We start from the raw sequence: 22,285 nt of genomic DNA on the forward strand, positions 1-22,285 counted from the left end.
TGGAGGAGGTGGGTTAGTGGAGGTGGGCCTTTGGGATATATATTTTGTTTCCCAGGAGTAGAGTCTCTCTCTCTGCTATCTGATCATCATGTGAGCTGCTTCCCTCTGCCACACTCTTCCACCATGATGTTCTGACTTACTTCAAGCCTCAAGGAATGGAGCCAGCTGTCTATGGACTGAGACCTGTGAAACTGTGAGCCTCTAAATAAACCTTTCCTCCCCTAAAATTCTTCTTGTCAGGTCTTTTAGTCACAGCAGTGAAAAAGCTGACTAAAACACATCCAAAGCAAAAAATAATAATATTTACAAATGTATAAGTACACAGAAAAATAATGCTACATACACACCACTATAATAAAACCAGGATTAGTCCAAATGGCCAATGAGGAATTTGGTTTTACCAATGTGGGAATAACAAATATAAGAGCAAGACTTCTTACCATACATCTTTTCTTTGGTTAATCATCTTATATGTTACAAAGTGTTTACCTATTAATATATACACTATGAAAAATTTTATACTACACAAGGAAGATGGAATACTACAACGAACCCCTAAGAACTCATCACCCAGCCTGAACTGTTATCTACACATAGTTAGTCCTATTTCAGAAATACCCCAATCCACTTTCCAACCACTAACATTGGATTAATTCAAAGCAAATCCTGAGTGTTGTAATTTTTATATATGTATATGTTATATGTGCAATTTCATTTTTATTTTGTGTTTTTTGGTACTGGGGATTGAACCCAGGGGTGCTTAACCACTTAGTCACCTTCCTACACTTTTTGTTTTTTATTTTGAAATGGAGTCTCATTAAGTCGCAAAGGACCTTGCTAAGTTGCTAAGGCTGGCCTCAAACTTGCAACCCTTCTGCCTGAGCCTGCCAAGTCCCTGGGATCATAGTTGTGTACCACCACATCCAGCTATATGTGCAATTTCTTTTAAAACCATAAGAAGGACCACTTGGTAAAAATAAAATAAAATTTTAAAAGATGAAAAAAAATTAAAGCCAGGCACAGTGACACATGCCTGTACTCCCAGTGGCTCAGGAGGCTGAGGCAGGAGGATCATGGGTTCAAAGCCAGCCTCAGCAAAACTGAGGTGCTAAGCAACTCAGTGAAACCCTGTCTCTAAATAAAATACAAAGCAGAGCTGGGGATGCTGCTTAACTTCCAACTGTAAAGTATGCTCTTCTCAAAAATTAAGCCTCTGCTCCAAGCATTTTTCATTCTTACTTCTATATCTTTGCTCATACTATTCTTCTCAACCTCCCTTGACTCCCTAGCCTCCACCATTACATTATTAGCTCATCTAAACTCACAGTCCTCTTTAAAATACTACTAGGTACAATCTCTTCAACATCCTTCCTGAGCTTTGCATAATATTCACTTACCAAACCATTCATCCACATATGATCACATCATTCAACTTTTCATGTAGCTGTGTGCTTTCCCAATGAAGATCATAATCATTTAAAAGACTTATATATCTTATATGTACTCAACTTATATTCCTTGGATATTACTTATAACAACTCCAAATTCAAATATTAGTGATTTAATTAAATTCTACCTTTTGAAGTGAAGCCACATCAAAGTAGTAGGCAAGGAATTAGAGGCAAATATGGAATCAATGTAGCTAACATCACAACTGAGGATGACAAAAAGGTCAGTTTTAAGGCAAGTAATGGTTCATAATGAACCAGGTTTTTAAAAGCCTTCTCCAACATGCTAGCTAAAACTGTTATTTTTCACTGATCTTGATAATGAGAGAGAGAAAAGACACTACTGATGGTTAACAAAACCAAGAACAACATTTCTTTAAAGCTATGTTTTATTAACCTCATATTAAATATTACACTGAACATACGGTTCATGAATATAAATAATATTAAAAAAAGACAAGAAATCACACAGTTCATAGTGCTTAGTTATCTGCAAGAATATTAAGATAATCATTTAAACTAAATTTCTTCTATTTCTATAACAAAACTGAAACTCAAATGACACATACCTGTGAACCCTTTGATCACACCTTAGGACAATGAGAGGATCTATCATCAGGTCATTCTGAGTATACTTTTGTTGTCGTACAAACTTTATGGAAGGCTGAAGTGCATTAACTGTCATTACCCATAGCCTGATAAGAAAAGAATCACATGTTCAAAACAGCTATATTATAACTAAAATTTATAGACATCTAGTCTTCCTTCTTAGAAAGTTATTTTCAGGGGGGAAAAAACTAGGTATGTAAGCTTTGAAAAATTAAAAACTATACACATAAGCCTATTATTATATCTTTAAAACAAATCAAGATATAAAACAGTAAACAGAAAGTAGTCTGAAAAGCTCTTCACTGTTGTAATGGAATAATCAAGACATCCAGAATAAAAACTTGAAGTAAAACTAAGACCCCCCCATTCTACCATTCTTGGTATATATGACTCTGTAAGTCACTGAGCTTCTCTGAACTGTTTCCTCATGTGAAAAAGAATAAAATAATCATCATAAATGAAATAATACCTACCAAAACACTTTGAAACTGTATCTGGCCCCATAAATATGTCATCATTTCAAATTTATTTTCATGAAGCCTCAATGTGAGATACCATTTTGAGATTAGACATTAATAGATTTATAAGTGGTTACTAGACTGTACCTAAGAATTACTAAGGAATATGCCAAAATGAAGGTATCTGATCTCTTATAGTGAAGCCTAGGAGTCCTCTACTCCCACCTCACACACAAAACGTCCCATTTTTAAAAATGAGAGGATAGGCAAGGATTATCACACATATACAAAAATGTTTACTTTGAAAAATATTAAAATACACAAACAGGAAAAAAAATCTCAAAAGAAATAGAAAATGTAGAAATCAAAACAAAAAAAATATTAAGCTTTATTGATATCCTGAAAGAATACAATACTTCAAAATGTGGAAAGAAATTTTTTTTTTAATTTGTAATTATTTTTTTTTAAATATCATATATAAAACAGGAAAAAGGCATTTTAAAAAGTACAGACAAAGGCCAGGAACAGGTCACCTATAATCCCAGCTACTCAGGAGGCTAAGGTAGGGGATCACAAGCTTAAGATCAGCCTGGGCAACTTAGCATGACTGTGTCTCAAAGTAAAATTCTTTTAGAAAGAGCTGGGGATGTATCTCAGTTATTAACACACTTGCCTAGCAGGCACAGGTTCTGGGTTCAATCCCTATTAGTAGAAAAAAAAATGCAGATAAGAGCTCTTAGATGTGAAGAATATAAAAGAAATTTAAAAGTTCAAAGAAATGAGAAAATATAATCAAAAAGCAAAAATAAATAAGGGGGGGGGGCAGAAAACCAGTGATTAAGTCTAAAGGTTTAAAATGCAAATTACAAAAAAGAATTTCAGGAAACAGGGGAAGTTACTCAACAAAGAAAACGTCCTAAAAATGAAAGCATTGCTCCTCATACTAAAAAGGCCCACAAAGTGCCTAGCACTATGAATGAGAAATAATAACCATCAAAATACATCATTATGGGGCTGGGGTTGTGGCTCAATGGTAGAGCGCTTGCCTAGTGTGTGGGAGGCACTGGATCCTATTCTCACCACCACATATAAACAAATAAAATAAAGGTGCATTGACAACTGGAAAAAAAAATTTTTAAAATATTTCATTATGAAATTCCAGAAAACAAGGAGAGAAAAATCAATGGTCACACACAAGGATGATATGATGTCAATTACAAATAGCAATAATGGAAACTCTAAGTCAGTAGAAAATACCTTCAAATTTCTGGGAGCAAAAATGAACTAGATTTTTTTCTTTTCCTAATTAAGGAAATGTGGGAAAGAATTTGTTATTGGTTACTGAGAGCAACAACAACAAAAAAAATTGAACAAATGGGAAAAAGTAAAGTATTAGAGTATGTGTCAGGTATGTGAGAGAGCACTTGTGTAAGAAAAAAAATTATAGGAGGTTGGAATGTAGCTCAGTGGTAGAGCACTTGCCTTGCAGATTCAAGGGCCTGGTTTGAACCTTAGCACCAAAAGAAAAAATATAACCAAGGCTATCGCATTCAACTATAAATATCACTTATGTAGTCATAATAATGTGCACACTGAATATTGCTTTAACCAAAAAATTTTCAGGGGATTGGGGGGGGGGTACTAGAAATTGAACTCAGGGGCACTTGACCACTGAGCCACTTCCCCAGCCCTATTTTGTATTTTATTTAGAGACAGGGTCTCACTGAGTTGCTTAGCACCTCACTTTTGCTGAGGCTGGATTTGAACTCACAATCCTCCTGCCTCAGCCTCTCAAGCCACTGAGATTACAGACATGTGCAACTGCACCCTGCTTAACCAAAAATTTTGATAGACCTGTGTCAGGAGAAATGGGAAAAGGAGGATTCACAGGGGAGAAAGTAGATAAGAATGCTAAAACCTTCAACTTGTATAATAGGAAATCCACAGATAATTTCTAAATTGAAAAATTAAGAAATCATAGTTATTATAAAAATATTATTGAGAGCTAGGGCTGTAGCTCAGGAACAGAGAACTAGCCTTGCACATGGGAGGCACTGGGTTCGATCCTTAGCACCACATAAAAATAAACAAATAAAACAAAGGCATGCTTTCCACTTACAACTACAAAAAAAAAAAAAAAATTTTAATATTATTGAGGGGCTAGGATTGTGACTCAGTGGTAGAGCGCCTGCCTTGCATACATGGGGCACTGGGTTCAATCCTCAGCACTACATAAATAAAAAATAAAATAAAATAAAGGTATTGTGTCCATCTACAGCTAAAACCTATATATATAAAATTGAGCTATATCAAAAGGATGTAAATGCTAGAATAAAAAAAAACAAACGGGGCTGGGGTTGTAGCTCAACGGTAGAGCACTTGCCAAGCATGTGTGAGGCACTGGGTTCGATCCTCAACACCACATAAAAGTAAATAAACAAAATAAAGGCACTGTGTCCACATACAACTAAAAAATATATATTAAAAAAAAAATTAAAAGAGGGCTAGGGGTGCACCTCAGTGGTCAAGTGCTTGCCTAGTATGCAAGAGGCTCTGAGTTTGATTCCTAAGACTACACACACAAAAAAGGTAAAAGCTAAAAAATAGTTGTTTATGGGGAATAGGGTATAAAATAAAAGGTGTGAGGCAGACCATATATATTATTAGCTTCTTAAATTTTAGCACATTTGTTAATTTAACATTAAGTAAAACTTAAATTTAGAAAAATATAAATATTCCCAGATCCTACTCCATACCTATTGAATCTCAAGTAACTCAAACCCAGAACTGTGTTTTAGAGCTGATCAGGTGTTAGTGATGTAATCTATGGACCAGCACAGTCCTTCTGACTAAAAATAAAGAGTAAATTCAGTGTTCTCATTGCTACATATTGGAATCACCTGGGGAAATCTAAAAATAGATACTGATACCTCACTCCACCACAGACATTCTGACTTAATTGGCATGGGATACAACCTGGGGATCTGGAATTTTAAAATCTCTCCAGGTGATTTCATTCTGTATTTGAACACCAAGCACCCTTACAAATGAATATTTAGATGAATACAGATGAATATTTAGACATCAGGAAGGGTGCATGGCATCCAAATATTAGTAAATTCATAGGAAAGTAGGCAAACAAACACTAAGACAAGCCAGGCGTGGTGGCCCACACCTGTAATCCCAGCGGCTCTGGAGGCTGAGGCAGAAGGATCTCGAGTTCAAAGCCAGCCTCAGCAACTTCAAAGTGCAAAACAACTCGGTGAGACCCTGTCTCTAAATAAAATACAAATTTGGGCTGCAGATGTGGCGCAGTGGTCAAGTGTCCCTGAGTTCAATCCCCAGTACCAAAAAAAAAAGACAATTATTAATTTTGGGGGGAAAAAAAGTTGGGCTAGACAAGAAAGGTAATCACAAAAATAATATGTGGAAATATACTGAATACATTTTCCAATGTGTATATTATGCCACTGCTTGTTAATTTTCTTAAAAGGATATTCAAGCTAGGCACAATGGCACACACCTGTAATCCCAATGGCTCAGGAAGCTGAGGCAGAAAGATCACAAGTTCAAAGCCAGCCTCAGCATAATACTTAGCAAAGCCCTACGCAACTTAGTGAGAGCCTGTCTCAGTGGTTAAGCATCCTTGGGTTTAAAAAAAAAAAAGATTCAAACACAGACACATGTATACATGCACAAAGAAGCTTTGGAAAATTAGTTAAGAATATTCTCAGGCAGAACCTCTGCAATGATGTAAGACATAATGATCTAAATCAAAATTAGCCAAAAGTAACTATACATGAGAAATCCACTTTTAAAAGAAATGTTTCAAACTGGAAATAGGCTATCTATTAAAATTCATTTTTATTAGTTATTGATAGACCTTTATTTTTTTATTTATATGTGGTGCTGAGAATCAAACCCAATGCCTCACACATGCTAGGCAAGTGGGCTACCACTGAGCCCCAGCCCCAGCCCCAGCCCCAACCCCTTATTCTTTTCCTTAAAAATAAAACAACTCTTTTGTAGCATTCCAAAAGAATTATATTGTCACATACTAAAAAAATATTGTAATAAGTGATCTTATGAAAATTATTTTCAACAATATAATAATATGACAGTATATTATCACTGCTATACTTTCTGTATTACAATGAATTTACCTTCTAGGCATCACAGTATTAAGAACCATCCATAATTTATTGACCGTTTGAAGAATTCTGCGTGGAACTCCTGAATTCAACAGCTGGTTCATATTGGAAGTTAATACTTCTGCATATGGTATAAGTTCGCTGGCAGAGAGCAGAGTCAAGTATTCTATAATCTGCATCACTTGTGTGTGACTTACAGGAACAGCTGAAAACGCTAAAAAGAAAATTCAGCAGTCATAACCTAAATTCTATAGTTTACCAAGCAAGAAATATTCCTTCTCAGACTACTGGTCAAAGAAAACAAGGTTGCTAAAAGTAAAATTTTCAATGTAGCTATAGTTTTGATTAATCCTAAAAAAAAAAAAAAAAAAAAAAGTGCAAGTGCAGTTGTTTTATAAAGGACAACAACAGTAAAATCTCATTTTTTAAATCATATTAATGACTCAATAACTAATCTCATTTACTTGGGTGATTTACACTGATTTTAAAAGCAGGACTAAAATAGAAAAAGAAGCCAAAGTATTAGTTCTGATAGTTATTAATTTGAAAGGTCCAACTTCTTGATACTTTTTTCCAGGTGGCCCCCTTTTAGGATCCAGCAGATTGCTTTTACTAGCAAACATCTAGAAGTGTGCTTTCCAAAAGAGTAGTGAAATATCTTATTAATAATTTTATAAGATTACATGATAAAATAACAATATATTGGTAATGTCTGATAAAATAACTAAAATTATTTTTGTTTTTTCCTTCTCAGCTGCCTAAGGAGTACCTACCACCATGAACAAATACCTCTCTAGCCTAGGAAGTTTATGAAACAATGGTCATCAATTTCCTTAACCCTAAGAAAATAATAATAACAGAAATTCAGGAAAAACTATCCAAAATTTATAACACCATGCCAGATATGGTCTTCATATTTGGATTTAGAACCCATGTTAGTGGTGGCAAGACACCTGGCTTTTACAATTCCTTGGATTATGAAATGAAAAATAAACCCAAAAAGACTTGCAAGACACTGTGTCAAAAGAAATTGACCTGAAGAAAACAGTGAAAGGAAAATTTTTAAAAAGAAATTTAAAAAAAAAAAAAACCAAAACCCCACAGCGAAAGGAATTTAAGAGGAGAAGAAGAAAGGAAGACTGCAAAGGTCAATGCTAGTGCTAGCAAACAGGAGCAAAGATTCTGCAATACTTTTATTTTGCAGTGATTGCACAAATTGTTCACAAGAAAATAAATAAACTATAAAAAAGTTTAAAAATTAATTTTGCTGTTTTCTTTTTACTTTTTTAATAGGAAACTAGAAAGTTCATACATGTGGTTTGCATTTCAATTTAACAGTATTAATCCAGAATATTACCCATTAATGACAAGCACATTGCCTTCCTTATTCCAAAGCATTTATTTCTAACCAGTTTAGGACCTTTCTAAAACCACACCTTTTTAGTGATATAACATAGGATATGAAGGAAAAGACATAAGTAATTTGATCCCCAGCCCTGGGAGATATAAATATATATCTCCCATACACACACACACACACACACACACACACACACACACGTCAAAAAGAAATGGCTAAAACTCCTTCAACTCAGAGAAAATTACTTAAAATATACTCACCAAAACACCTATATTCCCAGGAAAATTCTGCATTATTATAAGGTTTCAATTAGCCTAGGATATTCTCGTACTATTAAAAGAGTAAGAAGAGGATCAATTTACTGTACCTTCTTGTAGTTGTTTAGGAGAGTGGTTTTTGGCATTATTAGTCAGGAGCATTCGCCGTAACAGAGCATCTGTCCCTGTGATTTCTTCTTCACAAATCCAGTCATCCACAATACATAAATGTGGGTAGTTAGTTGCAAGGAGACGTAGTAAAGCTGAATGCAACCCTTAAAAATTAACAGCAAGTCGATTAGATTTTCCGCTCTCAAAAAACATAAGTTTCCCCATCAAGGAATCTTTCCACGAAGAAAGATTATGCTTTAAAGCAGTGTTTCTCAAACACTGCTAGGGCATCTCTAGCATCAGAAGCTTGGGAAGCTTGTTTCATTTGCAGAGTAAGAGATTATATGCCAGATGACTATAGCAGAAACTCTGGAATAGAGCCTTAGGAATTTGCACTTCTGTGCATGCATAGCACAGTTTAAGAATTTCCATATAGTAGTTCAAGCAAGAGAATCCGGTTAAATCAATCTCCAAGTGATAAACAGTAAATTGGAAACTATTATATCAAAAGTTCTCAAGAGCCGGGCTCCATGGCACATGCCTATAATCACAGCAACTCGGGAGGCTGAGGCGGGAAGATTGCAAATGGATCTCGAGTATAAAGCCAGCTTCAGCAAAAGCAAGGTGCTGAGCAACTCAGTGAGACCCTACCTCTAAATAAAAATATAAAATAGGACTGGGGATGTGGCTCAGTGGTTGAGTGCCCCTGAGTTAAATCCCCAGTACCAAAAAAAAAAAAAAAAAGTTCTCAAGCTTTCTTCTACCTCATCCCAACATAAACATTTCATCAGGAAAAGTTATTTGACATAGCAATGTTTCAAGAGTTGAAGGGAGTGAAAAAAAGAGGGTAAAAGAATGTCTGCTTGGCAGAGATCATACATGGTTTAAAAAAGGCCCACTGAGAAATGCAGATAAGCTTCTGTAAAGAATATACACTTTCTTCCAACCCCACTAAGAATCATTGCTATACATTGATAAAATTAAAACTGCCCATTTTTGAGTATGTAAAAGTGATAACTTTTGCTGGGCGCAATGGCACATGCCTCTAATCCCAGCAGCTTGGGAGGCTGAGGCAGGCGGATCTGAAGTGAGACCCTAAGCAACTAAGTGAGACCCTGTCATTGAAAAAAAAAAAAAAGGGTTGGGGATTTGGCTCAGTGGTTAAGTACCCCTGGATTCAATCCCTGGTACCAAAAACAACAAAAAAGTGACAACTTTTAGTATAACCTACCTAAAACCTACTAAATCAAACTCTTTTTTCTAACATTTTGCCTATAGCATAGTTCGACTATTTACAACTGTTGTGTAATATTAGTAAAAAGAAAATAAATGATGATACGATAAAAATACTTACTCAGTTATATGAAGTACCACAAGCTAAGTGCTTGGCACATAAGTATCCAATAAATATTGATAATACTATATTATTACTATCATCATCAGAGTAGTAGTAAGAGTGTAGAAATAACAGTAGTAGTATCAAAGTATTTAAGATCAAATTGTCCCCTCATTATGCAACTTAAACCATACCCACAATTTAATCCCAATAATAATACCTGCTTCATTTCTCATGAAATCTGCTTAAAATTGATGCTAAATGTTTGCAAAGATTATAACAAAAAGTGATATTTTAAAGTTTAAATATAAATTATTCTATTGCGCATTTTTTTCTTTTTTGGTACCAGAGATTGAACCCAGAGGCACCTAACCACTGAGCCACATTCCAAGGACTTTTTTCATATTTTATTTAGAGACAAGGTCTCAATGAGTTGTTTAGGGCCTTGCTAAGTCACTGAGGCTGGCTTTGAACTCAACAATCCTCCTGCCTCAGATTCCAAGCCACTGGTATTATGGGCATGTGCCCAGCTCCTTTGCTCTTTTTAATTTACAATTAAAACTACTCCCAACAGTCACAAAAGGACTGCTTACAATAGTATAAACTAATCTACATTTTATGATATTTTCAATAAAACATGTTAATTACTAAATGCTGCTAAATACTACATCATTTCTTTGGAAACAGACCATGCAAAGTTATAAGTTAATAAATGCAGACATTTGGTTAAAGATGATCAATGAAGATTCATATTTCTCCTTAAGACCAATCACAACAAGAAAATTACAACTTTGAAAAAACAAAAAACACAAACATTATAAAAACTGCCTAAGAAAACTAATTCCTAAAAATAGTACTATATTTCTATTTACAGTTAAACTACACTATATCTGTATCAATGTATTATAGAATATTATGAAACAATTGCAAATGATACGGTAAATCTACATGTATTAATATGAAAAAATATTCAAGTGTCCAAGGGGAAAAATTTCTCATGAGAAGGGTATAATATCATTCATAGATTCTTGGGTTTTTGGTTGGTTGGTTGGTTGGTTTTTTGAATATAAGAGTGCCCTTTTATTTTTTTATTTTGAGACAGAGTCTCGCTAAGTTGCTTAGGGCCTCATGAAGTTGCCGAGGCTGGCTTTGAACTTGCAATCCTCCTGCCTCAGCATCACAAGTCACTAGGATTACAGGTTTGATCCACTACACCAAAATCATTCATAGATTTTTTTTTAATACTATTAGTTGTTGATGGACACAATACCTTCATTTTATTTATTTATATTTATGTTGTACTGAGGATCGAACTCAGTTCCTCACACATGCTAGGCAAGTGTCCTAGCACTGAGCCACAACACCAGCCCCATCATTCATAAGTTAATGTAATTTTTTTTTTTAATTCGTGTGTGTGTCTATTAGGTTCAACCACAAGAAACTGCTGTTTGAGTAGGTTAAAAATACAGATGGCTCTCAATTTATAATGACTAAAACTTTTCAACTTTAGTATGAAAGTGATACATGTTCAGTAGAAACGGCACTGTGAATTTTTATATAGTTTCCAGAGTTAGCAAAATGCAATTAAGGACTGGAGTTTTAACTCAGTGGCAGAGCCCTTGCCTAGCATGTGTGAGACACTGAGTTTGAACCTTGGCACCACATAATTAATTAATTGGGATTGTGTCCATCTACATCTAAAAATATTTTTTTAAAAAAGCAATTAAGATACTCTCACTTTTGCTAAGGCTGGCTTTTAACTCATAATCCTCCTACCTCAGCCTTCCAAACTGCTGGGATTATGGGTGTGCACCACCGTGCTCAGCTCAGTAAGTTTTCTTAACAGTAAACTTTGGCAGTAAAAAGCAAATAAAAAAAAATACCTCCCAACTCTTGCTGTAGCCCTTGGGCCTGCCGAATGAGGAACTTGATAGGAATCTGATCCATTAAAGAGGAAGAATACGATTTGGGTTTTCTCTGCATGGCAGCTGTTAGTTAAACATAAAAAACATGGGGAAAAAAGCGTCAGAATAAAAAAAAAAAATCTTAACCTTCAACCCAAATGGAAACAAAAACAATGTTAAATTACTTTTAATTCACAATCTGTAAAGAGTATATAAGATGAAGAATCAATAACAAAATTGTGAATTATAGGAAAAGCAAGACATATCTAAGGGTAAAGTCTGGAACATGCCCTGAAATTGAAACCTGGGGAGAGAAAAATCACTATTAGTGAGAGAAGCTACATGCAGAAAAGCACTACACTAAAAGAACTCATAAGTGAGTCCAGACATTCCTAAATCTAATCAGGATGATCAAACGCAGTCATGAACACATGGCTTAGAGCTTCATGATTCTAATTTAACTCATAAAAAGAAGCCTTAATTTAATCACATTATATACATTGTAGTGATTCTTTTTTTTTTTTTTTTGTACCAGGGATTGAACTCAGGGACCACACAACCACTGTGCCACATCCCAAACCCCTTTTTTGTATTTTATTTTAGAAACAGGGTCTTAGCACCTTACTACTTTGTTGAGGCTGGCTTAGAACTTGTGATCCTCCTGCCTAAGCTTCCTGAGCCGCTGGGATTACAGGCGTGTGCCACCATGCCTGGCTAGTGACTTTTTTAAAAAAGTTAAGCAATATGGATTTGACTTCCTTCTCTTTTAACTCCTACCTTCAGCTAGCAATGTCTTTATTTTTTAACAAGTCCATCTTGATTTCTATTCTTTTTCCTATAATCCAGTGTCTACTCATCCTTCATTTAAATATATACTATGACCAAACTTTCAGGCTTGTAATTTCTCATCTCTTTATTAATCATTCTTTATCCTGAAACCCCAATGTTCTAATACAGAGTTGGCCAAATCATCTGTCTCCAGCTCTAGACTCTAAACTTTCAATGGATTCATAGATCACACAGTATAAAGATATTTGCCAATCAACACCACCTTTCTCTGTCTCATCTCTATCACATTCTATGTGCCTACCACATTAATTTCATTCTAACATAATCTGCTGTATACCACATGAACCTATTAGAATCTCAATCACAATGTCTACAGCATATCCAAAAAGGGTAAAACAGTGCACACCTGTAATTCCCAACAACTTGGGAGAATGAAGCAGGATTCCAAGTTGGAGGCCAACTTGAGCAACTTAAAGAGACCTTGTCTCAAAATAAAAAATAAAAAATCAGTGGTAGAGTGCCCCTGTGTTCAATCTCCAGTACATGATCCCCCAGAAAAAAACTTTATTAACATACACAAAAAAATAACTGGATCCGGATGCAGTGGTGCATGCCTGTAATCCCTGAAGCTCGGGAGGCCGAGACAGGAGGATCAGGAATTCAAAGCCAGCCTCAGCAAAAGTGAGGCACTAAGCAACTCAGTGAGACCTTGTCTCTAAATAAAATACAAAGAAGCACTGGGGATGTGGCTCAGTGGCCGAGTGCCCCTGAGTTTAATCCCTGGTACCCAAAAAATAAATAATAAATAAATAAATAACTGGAGGGCTAGGGCTATAGCTCAGTGGTAAAATGCTTGCCTAGCATGCACATGGTTTGATCCCTAGCACCTCGCAAAGAAAACCTCGAAAAGAAAAAACAAAGAATAAATTCACTTATGTGTCAACAATTTTTTTTTTTTTTGGTACTGGGGATTAGGGATTTAACCCTAAAGGGGTGCTTTACCACTGAGCTACATCCCCAGACCTCTACTGCTTTTGATTTGGTTATTACTCTTCACACTAATGTGTGACAGGACAAAGAGTAAATTCAAGCAAAACGCCGGGTGTGGTGGCGCACGCCTATAATCCCAGGGGCTCAGAAGGCTGAGGCAGGAGGATCACATGTACAAAGCCAGCCTCAGCAATTTAGCAAGACTATAAGTGAGACCCTATCTCAAACTAAAAAATAAAAAGGGCTTGAGATGTGGCTCAGTAGTTAAGCAGTAGTTAAGTTCAATCCCTGGTACCAAAAAAAAAAAAGCAAAAAATTTCTTCAGTTTTACCTCTTAATTTATACTTAATGAATATGATTAATAAAAATTCTCAAAATATAGGTGATTCAGTTACCCATTAATTTAGCCTGCTAAACAGAGGATTGAGCCAGAGAAGTGATTATGCGCCCACACATACTTATGCATTGAGAATACTTTGTCTTCACTGCAAATATTATAAAGTGACAGTAGAGTTTGTTAGAGTATTTGGCTTTATTTTATCATACAACACCTTAGAAAATAATGCATGCAGAAAATAATAATGAACTACTAGAACCACTCACCCACACAAAACTTACCTAAAGTCTTTGTGTTTGCTAGGAGAGCTTCTTCATAAGACAGTATGTAGTAAAGCACCAAAAGCTGCGCTGTGATACTGAAACGCTGATTAAGGCGGATATTGTCACCCTGGAGGTAATATTACAAACTTCAAAATACTGTTAAGTTGCATTAGTGCTTTTTCTTTTCTAATAGCAAAAGCATCAAAATAGACTATCCAGCACTGTTGCTCCCACAGTTGGATAAACTGGGAGAAATGTTGCTGAATTTGCACTAACTCAAAGAGATGACTTGAAGTTTAAGTGAAATATGAGATGGCATGACAGATGAACAGCATGTTACCTAGACTTTAATAGGAAAAAAAGAGACTTCAGCTACTACCACTCAGTAGCATTCCCAGCAAGTTGCTTCTGAAAGGCTTACACAATCTCAAGTATTATGTGAAATTTGTCATGAAGAAAACAATTCCTAGAAAAGATACTGACATTTAACTGTATTTGTGAAAAAATGCTACTCTTGCCAGGCACAGTGGCACACACCTGTAATCCCAGCAGCTCAGGAGGCTGAGACAGGAGGATTACGAGTTCAAAACCAATCTCAGCAAAAACTGAGGCACTAGGCAACTCAGACCCTGTCTCTAAATAAAACACAAAATAGGGCTGGGGATGTGGCTCAGTGGTCAAGTGCCCCTAAGTTCAATTCCTGGTACCAAAAAAAAAGAAAAAAAACAACTCTTTTTTTTCCCCTTCCAACAAAATGAGGAAAAAATACTTTAATCAAATTTTCATACACAATTTAGGTACATCTTAAGATTTCTGATAAGCTAACACTCTGCTGAATGTGCTGAAATGTCACACTGTTGACAAATACAAATACACAATCTCTATACTTTACCTGTACACTTTAAAACAAAGACTTTAAAAGACTCCTCAAAAAGTGCCTGTTTGAAATAAAAAGGACTGGAGATGTGGCTCAGTGGTTAAGCAACCCCTGGGTTCAATCCCCAGTACAAAAAAAAAAAAGTGCCTATCTGACAAACCATTTGGAATAACATTATTTTGTTTAATTATTTTTGTATTTATGAGCTATCTAATGATGTTTAATATTATTTTAATTTCAGAATCACCTAAAACTCTTCTGAGGAAGAAAAAAAACATATGGACTAAGTCAAAAGAACAAACTAAAAGAAAAAGAAGTTAGTAGATGTAAAGGAACCACTGTTTTACCCCAATGACTTCTTGAAAAATATTGAGTATCTCCTGCTCTGTAACTGGCTGATTTGTGGCTTCTGGATTAGATTTAGATGCTGGAGTAAGTATAGAATTTATGTACACATCAATCAGAGGAAGTAATTGAGGATGGAGTGGAGTGGAGGTTTCACACAGCTGTCTGTATATCCAGTCCTAAAAAAGAAGGTTATAGGTACCAAATAAATTATGACAATAAGAAAAAGCAAGTAAAATTATAAAAGCACATATACATGATTTATGAATCAGTGAAATTTACTCTTAACTTTGGCAGTTCCAAATATATTATTTAGTTCTATAACTGTCTTTGATTTAAAAATATGAACTACCTTTATATCCTTATTGAGAATACTGCCCATGAAAGATGAATCTAAATGATAAGAAGCCTGCTTTTTAATAGTAAGAAAAACATTTTAATCTCTACTATATCTCAGTTTAGAGTACCACATGTGTGTAAGTGAAGTAATTCATAGCAGACAGGAATTTAGGAAAAGCATCTTTCTTCAGAGCAAACACAGAGCAATAATGAAAGTAGCTCTGATAAGCACAAACAGTTCAGAAGATTTCTCTACCCTCTGGGTTTCAGTCTTGTCTTTGAAGACATCCTGTTTAATAAAGCCAAGTATAATAAACAGAAAATAATTTATATAAATGTTAGGTGTTAGGTATCCTTGCAATAAATTTATAAATAGTGGTCACAGCTGACCAACAACTTTCTCAATTTGGTGAACAGAACTAAACTTTAGGAGCTGAGGATATAGCTAAGTGATAGAGCACATGCCTAGCATGTGGAAGGCACTGGGTTCAACTCCCAGGTCCTCAAAAAAAAAAACCCAAAATAAAAAAACATGAAAATTTAGAAAACAGCAATTTCTTACTGTTAATGAAATAGGCAAGTGTTATTATTGAGAATTTAAATGGATAATATACATTTTATAAGTAAGAGATTATTCGAAACAACTGAAACTGGGATCCTAATAAATCTAACTGTATAAATTACAACTAATTTAGGTTAACACTACACTTTTCATACATAAAATCCTCAATAAAAACCTACATACTAAAACAAAACTAGCTATGAGGAAAGAATCAACTTAGATATAGTTTGAAATGTAAATGTAAGGTCATACTTTTATTGACACTTTGTGCTTGGTAAAGGAACGACTCCTGAGAAGCTGGTAAATACAATGAATAGGCAAAAACCCAGTGATGTTGGCACTCAGGTTGCTGGTGACAGGGACCCGAACTGCATGAGCTGTGACAACCTTAAAGGGAAAAATAATATAATACACATGGTAGAATGAAATATAAAATTATTTTGAAAAAAAGAGAATTAATGGGCAAATTAGTAATACATGCTGTACTTAGAAACAAATCATGAAAATCAATTATTACATGTTTTAAACATTTTAAATGATAAGGAAGTAAACATTTAGTGACTTTTACAGTTATTTACTTTTTAATTTATTTGTAAACACAAGATATGTACACAGTGGTATAATAAGGAAAAAAATATGTAAGTAATATTTAGAATCATATTATCTGGGCTCAATGACTTTGGAGAAGTTACTGAATCTTCTAAATCTATTTTCACATCTACAAAAAAAAAAATCTATTTTCATGTCTTCAGTCTTACCTATCTAAAAGGGTTGTTTTGATGAAAAGAAAAGTTTTTTGAAAAAGCACTATCTGAATTATAAAGTTCCACATAAACCAATTTCTATTCTCAATATATCACATACAGGCCTCTAATTGGGTTTCAAAGACCCTTCCCATATTTGTCTTACAATTGGTTCAAAATTAAGCACAAAAAATTATGGTTCTCCTATGTCCTTTGTGTGACTGTTAGGTGGGAGAATGTGTGTGTATATATGTGGAAGGGAGAAGGAGAGTTTGATGTCCCAGAGATTAGAATGTTAATTACCATAAACACAGGAAGATTTATGGATCCATTAGTACTCTCAAATATTCTATTTTCTAGACGTATATATGTACATATATAGATATGGCATTTTATATTTAAATTTACTAATGAATCTAAGAATTAACCTTAAATTTTAGAATTAACTCCATTCAAAATAAAAATATTCTTAGCCACCCCCAGACAAAAGTGCTAAGACCAAATAAGAACATCCAAATGCAAGAAAAAGGAATTTAGACTCTGGCTTGAAACCTAGTTAGAAATGAATTTCACAACCTAAATATTTAAATAGGTTTCTATTTGTCTCCTAAGAAATCCAAATGATTACCCCATAAGACTACTCTACCAATATCTAAGGAATCTTAGGTATCTATTCATAGTCTCCAAAAACATACACATTTGAAACATAACTTTATTATATAATGAGCTTCTTCAAAAGTTTATTTCAGGGACTGTGGTTGTGGCTCAGTGGCAGAGTGCCCACCTAGCATATGTGAGGCACTGGGTTCAATCCTCAGCACCACATAAAAATAAATAAATAAAATAAAGGTACTGTGTCCATCTATAACCAAAAATACTTGATTAATTAATTTTTTAAAAGTGCATTTTAGGGCTGGCATTGTGGCTCAGTGGTAGCACGCTCGCCTAGCAAGCGTGAGGACCTGGGTTCGATGCTCAGCACCACATACAATCAAGTAAAGGTACTGTGTCCAACTACAACTAAAAAATAAAAAAAAACTTAAAAAAAAAAAAAAAAGTGCATTTTAAATGGATTATTTTTTACAGAAGTTTCAAAGATGAAATAAATCATCATTAAATACTACTGAGAACAAATGAGGGAAAATATATTATTCTTTTATTCTCTAAAAGAATGTTGTAAAATAAAGTTAAATCCGTTCCTAAGAATAAGAAGTATCTTTAAAAAATAAATAAATAAAATAAGAAGTACCTGCTCAGTAAAAATTTCCTGTGTGAAGATGGTCTTCATTCTGCTCAAGGAGCTTGGCTTTATTACAATCTAAAATAATCAAAAGAATTCCAACAGCATGTAAAAATATATGAAACACAATTTACTCTGGTGAATTTATTATCTAAAATGGTTACAATATACAATATTAATATTTGAACGTTCAAGTATTCTACTGTTTTATAAGTAACTTCTCAAACCCAACATTAAAGGGTGTTTTTCCTCAGAAATAGAACTAATATAAAAAATGCTTAGTAAAAGCAGGGTTGGGAATGTAACTCAGCTGTATCACACTTGCCTAGCCTGTGTGAGGCCCTGAGTTTTATCCCCAGCATGGAAGAAAAAAAAAAAAAGCACTTAGTAAAAGCAGGGCATGGTGGTGCACACCTGTAGTCCCAGCTACTCGGGAGGCTGAGGCAGGAGGATCGCTTGAGCCCAGATGTTTGGGGTCAGCCTGGGCAACATAGCGAGACCCTGTCTCAAAAATAAATAAAGTAAGTTAGTTTTGAAAAAGTACTTAGTAAGTAGTACTAATTATTGGCATTTTAAGACAGTAATGGGGCAGTGGATTCTTCAATAAACGAAACAGAGATAGTTATCTTTGTGGAGGGACAGTTTTATTTTTGTACACATGAGACCATACACCAAAATAAACTTCAAATGTATTAAAGATTTAAATGCAAAATATGAAGCCACAAAAAAATTAAAAATTTAGAAGAAAACAAAGGTGACCACTTAGATAAACCTGAGGAAGGAAAAACATTTCTAAGCTTCACAATAAAATACAAACCCCAAAATAAAAAATATACTACATAAAACTAAAGACAAGAATTTCCACATGGCAAAATTAAATGGCAAAAAGGACTGGAAAAAGTCAGTCACAAAAACATTATACTTCTTCATTTTTAAAGATATGAAGATACATCACTGATTTAATACTTGCTTTTAAGGGGATAAAAACTATGGACAGCCCAGGCAAAGTGGTGCACACCTACGATCCCAGCAACTCATGAGGCTCAGGTAGGATAATTACAAGCTTGAGGACAATCCTAGTAACTAAGTGAGACCTTATTTCAAAATAAATTTAAAAAGGGTTAGGAATGCAGCTCAGTCATAAAGTGCCCCTGGGTTCAATTACCAGCACTGCAAAAAAAAAAAAGAGTGGGGACAGAACACTATCATATTCACAATATGACAGGTCAACTGAAAAATGAACCCCAATTTCAATATTGGGTAATATGTGTGTCTTAAACCAATGAGATATGATATAAAAGGAACTAAAACATGTTATTCATCTGAATATATATACATAAGCATATGTGAATATGTATGAATATATAAAAATATTATTTTTGAATCTGTAAAAGTAAAAATAAAATCCCTACAAAAAAATTGGGATAATAATAAATTTTTCAAAAAAAAAGAAATACTCAGCCAAAACACATTGATTTTTAAATTACAATTTCACTAATTATCAAGGAAATACAAAATAAATAAGATAATTTTTCATCAATCAAATTTGGAAACACAGGACTAGGGGTGTACCTCAGTGTCAGACCACTTGGCTAGCCTGCTTAGCCCTGAGTCCAATCCCTACTACAGCAAGAAAAAAACAAAACAGATTTGCAAACATAAAATGAATGGAACTGCCACATTATGGTGAGAGTTTAGGAAAACTGGAGTTCTCATTGACTAATCAAAAACTTAAACTGGCATAATTTTTCTGAAAAATAATCTGGCAATACTCATGAAACACTTTAACATAATCATACTTTTCACTTAATTGCCATTCAGAGTTTTATATTTATCTATCTATCTATCTATTTATTTATTTTTGGTAGCAGGGATTGAACTTAGGGCACTTAACCACTGAGCCACACTCCCTGCCCTTTTTATTTCTTATTTCAAGACAGGGTCTCACTAAGATGCTTAGGGCCTCTCTAAATTGCTGAGGCTGGCTTTGAACTTCTGATCCTCCTGCTTTAGCCTCCTAAGCTGCTGGGGTTACAGGTGTGAGCCACTGTGTCCAACCCGTGTGTATATTAATACAAATGAGGATACTTTTATCTAAGCATTAAACAAAAACAAAAAAAAACTACACAGCAAATAAAAAGCCCGTTAAAAAAAGTAAAATCAATCCAAATGATGACTTACTAAGCAGCCATCAAATAATCACACTGTATCAAATATTTATTGATATAAAGAAATATTCATGACATACTAGTAAGTTCCAATATTTTTGGCTTTGTTTTTTGCAGGGGTAGGTACTAGGATTTTTTTTTTTAATTACAAAATATATGTATATCATTTTAAGATTTTTTTCCCATTTTCTGTATTTTTTAAGCTTTCTGTACTGAATATCTATTATTCTTATAAATATATATTCTTAAAATGCATGTTTTCTAAGATCTACTGATAAAACTTCAATCTATTAAACAACCAAAATTACTTAAAACAACTATACTTATTTTACACTACAAAAATTAACCCCTTTTAGAAAGAAAATAAAGAAAATTACCTTCATTCCCAAAGTGGAACAGACTAAGTCAATGATAGCACTAAGCTGGTTGCTGTGAAAGTACATAGCCACCAACAATAACATCTCCCCAAAAGAAGCAGAGACGCCTGAAGTACTGTTGAAACAAAAAAAAAATTGAATTTCCAAAGGGGGAGATAAGAAAAGCTTTCTCAACTGAAAAAAACAAATTAAGTCACCTTACCTCTCAAAGTAAGCTTCTTCTTTTATCATCCAACTTAGCCACACCACCATTAGCTGTTCCTGTTCAGGTGTACTATATAAAACATACCAGAATATCACTGGTTTCGATCAGATATACTGACATATAAACCAGAAAGCATTGTGAAATTATTTTTGATAGGACTTTTTTTACCTTCCCTATTTTGAACAGTTTGCAGAATTAGACAATTATAATTGAGTTTTGAGGTAGTTCTAGAACTCAAGAAAAAGGTTTTTTGCTTTTCATCATGAAATCAAATATTAAGATTCTTTCAAAATCTTAGTTACCATACTTGCAAGTTAGAGAAAATGAACTTCCTCACATTCCTGGAAAAGCAAAGGCCCTTTGGGACTAAAAAGTTAAAAAAACTGTATCAACTTTTTCACACAGAAAAATCTAGTATTAAAACTTGGCATCAAGCTGGGCATGGAGGCACATGACTATAATCCCAGTGGCTTGGGAGACTGAGGTAAGAGGATCACAAGTTTGAGGCCAGCCTCAGCAACTCAGCAAGACACTGTCTCAAAATAAAATAAAAAGAGCTAGAGCTATATAGCTCAGTGGTAGAGTGCCAATGAGTTCAATCCTCAGTACGGTAAAAACAAACCAAAAATACTTAGCATCAAAAAGTAAGAAACTGGGGCTAGGACTGTAGCTCAGTGGTACGAGCACTTGCCTAGCATGTGTGAGGCACTGGGTTCAATCCTCAGCACCACATAGAAATAAACAAACGAAATAAAGGTATCGTGTCCATCTACAACAAAAAATATTTTTTAAAAAAATGTAAGAAACTAAGTACTAGACAGTAAGAAGTCAGTCCATCTTTTATCTCAAAAATGGAATTCAAGGGCTAGGGGTACAGCTCAATGGTAGAATGCCTGATTACCATGCATGAGACACCACCACCAAAAAAAAAAAAAAAGAATTCAATTTATAAAAATCTTTTGAGTAGAATTCAACATTATAAAGAAATAAATTATTACTAGCCATGACAAAGAATAGGACTCATCAGTTATGAAAAATGTAACAGTGGCAATAGCAATTTTAAAGCAATTCCTATATTTTAAATTGAAAGGTACAAGTTGACTCTGACTTGTGGAAAAAAGTTCTCATTATTTTCTTTCCACCTCACTGCAGTGAAAATAGTTAAAACCCTAAGTCACTAATGCCAGGCATGATGGAACAGGCCTGTAATCCCAGCAACTCTAGAGGCTGAGCCAAGAGGATCACAAGTTCAAGGGCAGCCTCAACAACTCAGGAAAGCCCTAAGCAAATTAATGAGACCCTGTCTCAAAATTTAAAAACAAAATAAAAAAAGGGGGCAGGGCATGTGGCTCAGTGGTTAAGCAGCCCTGGGTTTATTCCTCAACTAAAGAGCACGTTCTCTTACAGACCAAGCTA

The 22,285-nt window shown here is 34.5% G+C and overlaps 1 protein-coding gene across 4 annotated transcripts in view; it reads right to left on the bottom strand.

The window, feature by feature from the left end:
- Window positions 1–22,285, bottom strand: part of Ints2 (integrator complex subunit 2) — a 50,832-nt gene that overhangs the window by 8,815 nt on the left and 19,732 nt on the right. For all 4 annotated transcript variants that reach the window (XM_046423243.2, XM_046423245.2, XM_046423246.2 and 1 more), the window contains exons 10-19: window positions 20,867–20,938; window positions 20,665–20,779; window positions 18,129–18,197; window positions 16,389–16,523; window positions 15,238–15,414; window positions 14,032–14,140; window positions 11,614–11,718; window positions 8,394–8,558; window positions 6,679–6,880; window positions 2,018–2,143 (exon numbers count right to left, since the gene is read on the bottom strand). In XM_046423243.2, the coding sequence (XP_046279199.1) occupies window positions 2,018–2,143; window positions 6,679–6,880; window positions 8,394–8,558; window positions 11,614–11,718; window positions 14,032–14,140; window positions 15,238–15,414; window positions 16,389–16,523; window positions 18,129–18,197; window positions 20,665–20,779; window positions 20,867–20,938 (1,275 nt within the window). The remainder of the gene's footprint in view (window positions 1–2,017; window positions 2,144–6,678; window positions 6,881–8,393; window positions 8,559–11,613; window positions 11,719–14,031; window positions 14,141–15,237; window positions 15,415–16,388; window positions 16,524–18,128; window positions 18,198–20,664; window positions 20,780–20,866; window positions 20,939–22,285) is intronic.

The sequence above is a fragment of the Marmota monax genome, unplaced genomic scaffold (genome assembly GCF_021218885.2).
Source record: "Marmota monax isolate L192 unplaced genomic scaffold, Marmota_monax_Labrador192_F-V1.1 WCK01_AAM20220418_F8-fsc00171, whole genome shotgun sequence".
NCBI lineage: Eukaryota > Metazoa > Chordata > Mammalia > Rodentia > Sciuridae > Marmota > Marmota monax.